At 51.1% G+C, this 10,870-nt stretch overlaps 1 protein-coding gene across 2 annotated transcripts in view; it reads right to left on the bottom strand.

The window, feature by feature from the left end:
- Positions 1-7,631, bottom strand: part of CAMTA1 (calmodulin binding transcription activator 1) — a 211,768-nt gene extending 204,137 nt beyond the window's left edge. For both annotated transcript variants that reach the window (XM_054395140.1, XM_054395138.1), the window contains exon 1: positions 7,565-7,631. In XM_054395140.1, coding sequence (XP_054251115.1) covers positions 7,565-7,631 — 67 coding nt within the window. The remainder of the gene's footprint in view (positions 1-7,564) is intronic.
- Between the last annotated feature and the right edge of the window lie 3,239 nt (positions 7,632-10,870).

A 10,870-nucleotide genomic window follows, 5' to 3' on the forward strand; every position in this document is an offset into this window, starting at 1 on the left:
TTCGGACATGGAGGGCTGGCCCACGCTGACCCCATCCCCAGCACTCCAAAGGGGTGGCGGGTGACAGTGCCTCTCCCCTACAGACAGAGCTGCCTCGTGATCTCTTCTGCAGCAAGAGATGGGCACTCAGCCAAGGCACCCTGAGCCTGCCCACTGCCCCTCGGAACCAGCTCACCTCTGGCATGCCAGTCTCCTGCCCAAAATGAGTGTGAGGCTGGAGCTTCCACTTGGACATGCAGGCAAGAAGTAAGGAGAAGGAGGAGAGAAATGGTGGAGCTAAGGCACCTCCTCCAAATTACAGCCTCACTGCCACCCCCCACCCCAGAGCACTGCCCAGGCAGGGCTGTGCAGACCCCAGTGCCCATGGCCAGGTCACAGGCAGGACCCCAGAGAGAACTGTGGCCACACACAGGCCTGGGGCTCCTGCCAGGGACATGAGCACATTTATTTTGGGCCCAGCCCTCACTGCATTATTCACCTCCACACTCTCGAGAACAAATAACCATAAGGTACTCCACAGGGGGTGAGACCTTGAGATCACCCAGAGACGTAATTAAATGCAGAGTCAGCTACATATCTGCACAAGAGCGTCCATCTCTTTCTCCTCTCCAAAACTCGAGGACCTCCTTGTGTGCTTCTCTGGCTCATTAATGAGGTCCATGTGGTCTGACTGACAAGTTTTTTTGGGACGCCAGCTGCCTTCTCCCAGCACTTCCAGTCTGGGGAAGAAGGAACTCCATGGAACTGGTTGGCAACAGCTCTCATCCCAGAACTAACTCAACCTTAGCTCTACAGCAGTGTAGAACCTGTTCTAGGAAGGTCTTCAGGAGATCATGAGAGTTGGTGTGGATGAGGATGAAAAAAGCACTTGGAGGGGTGACTGAAGCAGTGCATGAACTTGGCTCCATACGGCTGAGGACCTTGTTCTCTGCCTCAGCAGAAGTTTTTCTACCAGCAGCAGAAACCCACCCAACGGAGTGACTTCTCCACCTGACATCCTGCATTTATTCAGCAGCAACCTGTCAGTTACTGGAGCAGTGTGACCTGTGTAAGGTTACAGCTGCCATCTGAACAGGGATTTTTCATCAACTATGCCAAGCAGAGCTCCAAATATTTCCATTTAATTCCTTGTGCAATAAAATGATAAGAGAGCAGTCGTTTGAACTGAAGTGCTGCTGGTATGTTTCAAGTTCCCCAGCTCCCCACTGTTTAAGATCCAAGGTCTAATCACCAATACAGCAGGGAGGTAGCAAACTGCAGAACTCTGTGCATGTGGAATTGCCTTGGTCTCAACCTTTCTGGGAGCACAAACACAGAGCCACCTCCAGCTGATAAGCTAGGAGGAGGTACATGTGCCCAGAGTTTGTGCAGTCTGAATCACGAATAATTTTTAACAGCAAACTGACAAAAGCTGCTGCTGCTCTGCCATGTGCTGTTTGGTTTGTTGTTAAGAGGGAGGTGAAACACCAAGATCTTTTCAAAGCCTCCACTGTCATTCCCTGGCAGATGTGGGTCTTGATTAATTGGGTTAATGTAACGATTTGCCATGCTTAGTTATATGCAGAAGTGAAACTGTGGAGAACACTTTCAAATACCCTGTTATGGATATTCAGCAAATTATACATCCACTGCTGCTATGGCAAGCATCAAAAAGCAAAACAATCCAGCCAGTTCTGAAAGCTGCAGTGAAGTGCTGGAACCCCTTCCTCTGGGACTGCTTGCACACAGTTCCTCCATGATTTGGAAGCAAGGAATGCCAGGTGCTACAAAAATACCCTTAAAAGTGTGTCTAGATATGCTTTAAAACACCTCACAGTGACAGAAGTGAAATGGTTTTGCCCTTTCCTCTCTCCCTGTGCAGAATCAGAAGCTGTTTCTGCTGGGAATAAAACCAGGCCTTGACCAAGTCACTGTGCATGTGCAAATCCCCTGGTACCTCACCACCCTGCCCTCCACTTGTGCAGCGCAACTGCCAGTCCCCAGCTTCAGCAAACCCAGAGAAATATCCCCAAATATGCATTGCTTCAGAAAGGTTCCCCGGAGACTCTGCTCAGGGCTCTGCAACCAAAGGAACTTGCCCCAGACAATATGTGGAAGCTGAGGGAGAACATTCATTGCCTGGAGCTACACTGAGTGGATGGTTACACCAGCAGGCCAGGTGTGTTCACCTCCCACATGGTGGGGCCAGGACACACTATTCTCCCTGTTCTTCTGCAGCTCTGAGCCCAGTTGTTTCCCTCAAAAACACGAACACTATGTCCAAATAATCTCTACGTTCAAATAATCTCAAATAAACTCTTTCAGCTGCAGGGAATTTACAGCAGGCTAAACCAAAACATAGCTCAGGAGCCCTGTCAGGGGACTCGATGTGCAAACCTCACCAAGTGGCTGCTGAAGCTGGCAGCCTGCACTCCAAGCACTGCAATCATCTGCCCCAGCAAGAGCAGGGACAGAGCCACTCTGTTCCTCTGCCCTGGCACTGGCAGCAGAAGGCAGGGGTTCCTGAGGGGTACAGGGCTGGAGCCCTACTGGTTCACGGATGAGGTCAGACAGCCTGGGGACTGCCTGACAGTGCCTACCACCAGCACCGTGCTGCAGCCAGCAGGGCTCAGAGGGAGGCTGGCCACACTGCACACAAAGGCAGCTGCCCCTGTGCCTCCTTCCCCAGCAGGACAGGCCAAGTGCTGCCTTCCCTTCAGATCCTGCCCCAAGCACTAAGAGAGGAACAGATCTTTTGCTCTCCTGTACACCCAAAAGCCAGTTAGAGAGGGAGAAAATGAAATATGAGGTAAATTAAAGCTTCCAACTAAGGGGATTTACCAGTAAGTCACCAGAACGTTCAGATAATTTATTTCTTCAATTCTGCAGCAACTTTCTCCAATTTGGATTAGCTGTTAGAAATGATGTCTCAGAAATTAAAGAAAATGTCTATTGACCATTATATCAAATTCTAATTTTAGCCAAAAAAGGAAAAAAAAAAAAAGACTAATGAGGCTGTGATTTACACTCTGGTAGTCAGCTCCCATTAACAGATTTCCCCCCGTTTATGTAACTCTGGCAAAATCCAACAATATAAAGAATGCTCATAAATGTTGGGCTAGATTTAGTACAGACAATTTCCTGCAGGATATTCAGGACATTTCTCTTTGCTCTCTATTCTCCTAAGACAATCAAGTTGTTTAGTTTAAGGAGGCAGCATGATTGCCACCCACAGTGGCCCCCGTCCTCCTTTCCATGCAGTCCTCGATAAGGGACTTGGAAGGGTTTTAATTTTCTATGGGGTCTGGAGCTGTCATCACCCTGCAATGAGCTGTGCAGCCTGGCTGCTGCCCTGGGAGTGCTTTTCCCCACATCCCACCCTTCTCACCCTCCATCAGGCAACTCCCCACTCGTTACTTACTCTAAGGAAGAGCAACATCCCAGTGCCACAAACACCCAGACTGCTTTAATCTTTTCTCATCAGTTTTAGCTCCAGAGCAGAGCTGTGTTGCTAGGTTTGCCTAAGCCTGGTGTCACCACTGAAGCAGCTCTCCCGTCTGCCCACAGGAGCTGCATGCAGTGGGAAGCACAGGCAGCTGCTCTTCACCTGGCCACTTCCACCGCCAGTTCTTGACTCTGCCCTAATTCCCTCTCCTGAAGCATTGGGACAGGGACAGGTTTCTTCCTCATGTGGAATAATCAGCTCCTACCCTCTCAGTAGCAAAGTGAAAATGAAGATGTGAAGGCATAAAGAATGCAGCAGAACCTCATTATTCAGCCACACAATTTGGTGCTGATCCTCAGCTGCTGAGCCAGCTGCGTCAATTATTTACAGAGCCCAGAATGTTAAATATGAAATACTTCAGCCTGGGACAGCACGAAGGTAAAACCAGGAACGTGATCCTGTCAGGAATGCAGAATTGTTGCCAAGGACAGAATATCCCCACAGAGATCAGCCCTCTTACTGAGCTATAAATTGAAGAGGTCCTTATGGAGTGTCGCCCTCGCTGTTCAGAAAGCCATTCTCTGTTTGACAGCACCAGGCTGTGCTCAGCCTTTCTCTAAAGGGCTGCTTCTGCCAGGACACCAATGCACAGCATCTTCCAAAATCCCTCACCTGAACACCTACCCAAAGCCCAGCACCTCACCTGAACACCTACCCAAAGCCCAGCACCTTCTTCTGCTCCACCTGCACCTGCTGCAAGTGACACAGCTCTGCTGAGCTCAGGGTGCTGCAGACCTTGCTATGCAACCTGAGCAGTACTGCAGGCGTAGCACCAACTCACCTAGAGTAACACAACACAGCCTAAAATAACTTCCACAAACTCCTTGGAGTGGGAGGCACATGCAGAATTAGCACACACTCCTAAATAAAATAACTATCATAAAACCTCTTCTGTTTAGCTACTAAGAGAGCCATGCAGGCTGCAATCAGCTGGCAGTGAGCTCTTGCAGCTTGCATCTCCCACTGAGCAGTACAACCTGGGACCCAGAGCTGCACACTGCCCACCTCTGACACCTCTTCCTGCTTCAGAGAATTGAGGAGCTTTACAGGAATATCAAAGTGCAAAGTTAATCCTTCTGCAGGATGAGTGACTGATCAAAATCAGCTGGAAGGAGAAGCAGCAAACAGGTCTGGCTGCAGAACTTGGTGTGGGATCACTGGAAGTGGCTGTGTCAGTGCAGGGACTTCCAGCCATGCAGACTAAGCAGCTTCAGGTGTGCCTCAGAAGGAAAGTCCTTTAACAACCTTATCACTGCCTTATCACTGTCTATAACTACCCTGAGACTTTGGAAGCAAACTGTTTTCCACCTCATTTTGGCCATTTGCTTCCTCTCTTGTGCCACTTTAGGTGGGAGAGGCAAAAGACCTCTTGGAAGGCCATGACCAGGAAGCTGAAGCATGTGGAACCCGCAAGGCTGTCCTGCTCCCTTCCTCCCCTAGGATACACAATCTGTCAGCTAAGGAGGTGCCAAAATGCTGAGGCTCATTGTGCCAGCAATACCAAATGTGTGCTTCACACCTCTCACACTGAGATCCAAGCTTCTCCCACCTCTCTCCTCTGAAAAGTTTCAATCCAGTACTGTTAGCTGAGTGGATGCCCAGGGCACAGGTGAGCAGCAGCACTGCAGTGCCAGCCACTGCTGGGGGTCTCTCTGCAATGCACTGATGGCTCCAGGAACACTGTGTCAGCTCAAGTATTTCAGAGATGGAGGGACTCTAACTGCACCTCCTCCAGCTGCCTGCCTGACACTGAGGGCAAGATCTTCAAACACAGTGACTAAGAAATGTTGTCTGACAAAGCACTTACAGCAAGGAGTGAGGCTGAACTTTCAGATCAAAGCACACAAGTGAGTGATTCACCTTCCCTTCTCCTGTGCCTGCAAGACGAGGGTTGAGCACGTGCAGTGTCAGCTGCTTTGAGAAGCTCCATGGCGTTTGAGGAGAACATGCTCCTCCAGTGGTGAGGTGAAGCTGCACAGCTCTGGACTCTCTCAGATGAGCATTCTCCTCTCCTCCCCTTGCCCTGAGCCACAGACAGCACAGCAACAGGACACAGGGCTTTGGGGCAAACCACAGCAAACACCAAACCCCTCTTCCCATGCCCACTCTGCCTGCCTGCTGTGATGCTGAGCTCAGAGATGCTGTGGCATGCACCCAGCCACACTGGTCAGCAGCCACAGCTGCCAGCAGGAGGAACAGGGATGGGCTGCAGGCCCTGGCTCTGGGAAATGGGCACAGCCACGAGGACACAGCTCCATGCCAGTGCTGACTACACTCCAGCTTGAGCAGAGTGAAGGCTTTCCAGGCCAAGGGGGAAGGATACAGGAACTCAGGGAGCAGAACAGGCTTACACCTGAGTTCAGAGCAGCCACAGCCTTGGCAGAGACCTGCAGGGGGAAAGCCTCAGCTACCAGATCTTCCCAAACACAGACTGACACCAGCACAGATTTGCTCATTACTGTTCAAAGTGTGCCTGAATGCTCAGCTCCAGTGTCACTAACTCCCAACAGCATCACCAGGGCAGCTATTGCGAGCTCCAGCCCCTTCCAAACCCACCCTGCATTCACAAGGTATCTCCACAGCATTCCACGCACAGGGACATTTCCCAAAGGACTTGGGACAAATCACTGCTTTGTCACCAAGAGAGCTGACATCTGGTAGCTCCTCCTCTGTGACACCATACAGGCTGCAGAGACCCCCAGGGTCTGGGGACATCCTGCAGGACCCAGAGCAGCTCTTTGTCACAACAGCAATGGCAAAGAATATTCTACTAAATGGGGGCAAAATGAACCAGGGGAATCAAGCCCAAACAATGTTCTCCCTGACCCAGTAGGAGAAGTCACTGACTTCAGAGAACTGTTCTGCTGGAGGCTGATTTTGGAGAGAGAAGAGTTGATAGGGCACACAGGTTCCTGCTTCCAGCCACCAAGGCTGCTTTTGATCCAGAGGGCTGGCCAGGGAAAATGCTATCTGCCAGCAATTCCTACATGCTTCCCATCTCCGAAGTGTGAAAATTTGGCTTTCTGGCAAGCTCTATGCAAACAACTGGCACCACCACTAAAGTGCAGCAAACTCTTCCCTGGTCGTTGTTCTGCAGACAGCACCTCCAGCAGAACAGAACTGTTGTTTGTGGATGGGTATCGACCCCTCAAACCTCATCCACTCCTTCTACTGTCCTGATCTGCCTGCCACAGAAATGCCCTTCTGTCCACAAGACTTGCTGCCAGAAAGAGCCCAGGCAGGGGACAACAGGCAGCTCCTGAAACTGCCTCTGACCTCAGGTGGATTAAGGTCAGTCTCCCCCAAAGAAGCCTGACAATGTCAGACACTCATCTCACTAGTGAAGGCTGCCTTGCTTCCCGGCAGTTGCTTGGGCCAGTTCTGCTGCCACTAGAGGGGTGTAAGGAAGGTCTTTCTCCTGCAGGCTCTGCAGGTGGGCTTCTATCTGCTCTTACCTCCCCTCAGCCCCCAGTGTTCCATGAGGCTTCAGTTACAGAAGTAACTTCTCAGACTGGAGGAGCCAATAAGCAGCAACTCCTTGGGCACCTCCAGAACATTAACCCAAAATGCAGTAAAAAGCAGCAGAGTAGGCAGCAAGCAGTTTACTGCTGGTGAGGGAACCTGCTCAGAGTGCAGCCCATTTGTGTACACTGCCTGCATCTGCCCAGGGTTGGGCCAGGGGACAGCACAGGCAACAGCTGCAGCAAGCCAGCACCTCAGCAGTGGCACTGACTGTAAATTAACTGCTGGAGTTCATCTCTCCTTGTCCTCACCAGACAGCAGGGCAGGAGACAACCTGGTCTGACTGCGAGGCTAATTCAGCAGCGAGCTGCAGGTGGGGATGGAGCTGCTGCTGGAGCTAGGCATGCAGGGACAGTCTCCAAAGCACTGGTCTGGCAGGGACTGCAGCCTCAGAACAACACAGCTCTGGGGAAGACCCAGGCATGGCTTAGGAGTGAGAGAGGTCACTTCATGCCAGATGGAGCTAGGGTGTGAGGGGTGTGCTGCTTGCCTCACAAGGAAAGGTACCACACAAACTCCCCCAGGCTCCAAACACACCCCATCAGCTGTTCCTTTTACCTTTTTGTTCTACCCAGCATTTCTTCAAGAGCACTGTCATCTCTGGCTTTGGCATCCTACTCATCATCTATGAATTCATGTTGCTGTTTCCTCCCTGAAAGGAAAAAGTCCCACAGTCAGTCACCTGCTGCACAGAGGAAAGGACAAATCTGACAGCACATTTTTGCCACTGCTCAAGTTCAAAACCCACTGCTCCTCAAGCAGACAGTTCAGCAAGTTGTGTTCTCTGCTCCAGTGTCATCTACCCAAAATCAATCAGTCTGTGCTGGCTCAAGAAACTTACCCTGAGTTCACCTGTGAGCAGCTGAAAGCTGTCAGCATGAGACCTGCCTGGAAGGCAGGAGCAGGGCAATACCTCACCCGGAACAAACAACTCCCAGCAGCAACCAGAGAGACTCAGCCAAGCAAAGACCTTTACTGTATCTTATAACATGCTGAAAGTGTTCATCTGTCTGAAAAAGAAGCAATGCAACACTGGGGAAGCCTTTGTGTCCTACCACATGAGCCAGATTAAAACTACAACTAAACAGAAGCTGCAAAGCAGGAACTAAAGCAATCCACTCCTCCACCAGACAACAGGAAGGAGTCCCACCAGGGCTGGCAGATTCTGGAAGAGAGAAAGAGATTATATTTGATGGGAAGAGATTCAATAACAATTCTTTGCCCATAAAGCCAGTGATGGAAGATTGTCACAGCTCCACAGACACACTATGCACATTTCAGGCCAACAGAAACAGCAAATCAATAGCTTCTTTTATCCGTGAAAAGACATCATCTGGATGGGCTCCTCCCACCAGCCAGGGGGGGCAGAGCAGCCCTGTACTGGAAGGCAGCAGCCAGCATTAATCTGGCTGATGTGAGGGGTCGGATGCTAGTCCTTGCATTTGCTGTTTTTTTTCTTAAAGAAATATCTCTGCTGGGAGCTTCACCCTCCATTGAAGGCAGAGAGACCCCAGCTGGCTCTCGGTTCCAGGTCTAACAGCCCCCGGCAGAGGCTCCCCGGCTGGCTGCCAGTGATCATTACAGGCAGGAGCTTCATCAAGTGCTAATCTGACAGCCCCGACAAGCTCGGCTGAATTTATGCCACTTCCTAGTTTTTCCCTCCACTGAGCTGAGTTGGAACTAAAGTTAATATTAGCACAAGCACTTTGTGCAGGGGCAATTTCCCAGCGATGCCTGCACGCCTCCTGGTACCAGAACCTGATGCTGAACTGGGCCTGCAGGCAGCCCCCTGCCACTCCACCAGGGCTGGGGAACATGGCTCCCAGCTCACCCACCAGTTAAGGGACCTCTGCCACCTCTGACTGTAAAGCAGCAGAGCTGAATCCATTCTGAAACTCCTCTGCACCTTGCAGCAGACCCAGCAGCATCCCAGGGAAACACAAGAAACCATGGCAGGGAGGTTGGAGTACACAATCTCTAAAGTTCCTTCCAAACTAAGTCATTTCATGTTTCCCTTAGCTTAAGGGAAGAACTCTTAGCTCCAAACCCAGTTTTCCAGACAGGGACACTGGGTTTGCTGCTATATTTTCAGCTCAGAACACTGGAACCTCAGTGTTCCTCACCCTTCCAACACATCCAGAGCACACAACCTTCCCGAAGGGCCCTCCTGAAGCCCTCAAAGAGCACATCCTGTCCCCCACTGCTCGCTCAGAGCAAGCACCCAGCCCCAGTGCCTGAGGCTGGCAATGGTGATGCTCAGGATCTCCGTGCTCAGCTCCCTCTCTGGGTGCATGCTCAAAGTCTTTGAAGGCGAGCACAGTCTGCTCTGTCTGTGAAAACCCAGGAGCACAAAATTACACCCAAAAAACACAAGCAGCACAGGGAACCCCCAGCAGGGGCACAGAGAGGGAACCCCCAGCAGGGGCTCTGAGGAGCAGTACTAGCAGATTGTAACCTCTGCAAAATCCCAGAGCTGGATCAGGATCTCATTCCCAGGGTCTGCTTCTCTGGTCCCACACAGCACTGTAGCAACATGGGCAGGGGCAATGCCGCACCCTGAACCAAAGCCTGACCAGACAGCGTAGCACTCACCAGAACTTCCCCTTTCTGCCTTCTTCCCCACAGCTGCTCCTTGCCATAGCTGTCACACTTCCTCTGCTACAGTTTACGGTTTTAAAGAGCTCTCTCTGTATGCTTAGAAAGCACAGTTCATATTTAGCTCCCTCAAGTCGTATTTCTCTCTTCCTGTATTTCCCTGCCAAGATGTGACATCTGTGGACCATTCCCAAAAAATTCCCTGAATCATCTGTGATGCAGGTGAGCAGTGGCCAGAGCTGGCAGCCAGCAGCTGCGGCTCTCGGGAGAGTGCTGGATCTGCCTGGGGTGGAATCCCACTCACTGCACATCCCCCAGGACCTCACAACTCCCAAACCACCTCAGAAAAAGAGCACAATTATGCCAGGACCAAAATCCAGGGGAGATAGCGTTGCTATGGCAACTGGCATCCTCAGAACTCTGCATTTCTGCCCAAACTCAATGAATCCCAAGCCACGTGGAGAGAAAGGAGTCTCGCAGGTGGCTCCATTCAGGAAAAGCTCCCTGCCAGGTGCTTCCCTGCACAGTACACCCAGCTCTGGCTGCTCTGCAAGTGTGGACCTCTGGTCCCAAGCAGCACATCTCATACAAGCACACAGGCACTGCCAGAACACCAACAACGCTTCCCTGTTAACTGCCATGGAGCAGAGCACATTAAATATTAAACCACTGCTGTTCTCAGACAGAAGTTACACAAAGAGAAAATCCAAAACAGAGGAGCTGCGCTCTGGAATGGGAAAACCCAGTTCCAGTTTGCTGCTAGACTATACTGGAGCTAAGAAGTCCTCTTCAAGAGCTCTTGTTTAAGGACCAGACTCCAGTAATCCCAACACAAACATCGGATCCAGCGACTGGGGAACATCCAACCCCAAGCAGGGAAGACCTTGCTTGTCCTCCTGGCCACCTTACCACAGCAATAAAGCCACCAAACACCCAGGCTGCCCACCAGCTAGCTTTATTATGAGGCACAGACCAGCGAGCCCATTTGCTAAAAATTCTATCTGCTCCCCACTCTTCTGGGGCATTTCCCTTCTGTTTCACTGCCGAGCAAGCCTTGCTGAGTGTCCTTCGTGATTAACTCACCATCAGGACTATCTGCTCCGTGGAGGGCAACACAGCACAAACTATGAAACAACATTCTCTGCTCTGTGGTAAGAAGCCAAAGCAGCTCTACTGACCTGGAGAGACTGCTCCAAGATTTACACCGGTGACAAATGAGACCAAGGTTTGGCCACGGCTTGCCCCCTGCAGCTACTCTGTACCGCTACG

The sequence above is a fragment of the Indicator indicator genome, chromosome 32, assembly GCF_027791375.1.
Source record: "Indicator indicator isolate 239-I01 chromosome 32, UM_Iind_1.1, whole genome shotgun sequence".
NCBI classification, from domain to species: domain Eukaryota; kingdom Metazoa; phylum Chordata; class Aves; order Piciformes; family Indicatoridae; genus Indicator; species Indicator indicator.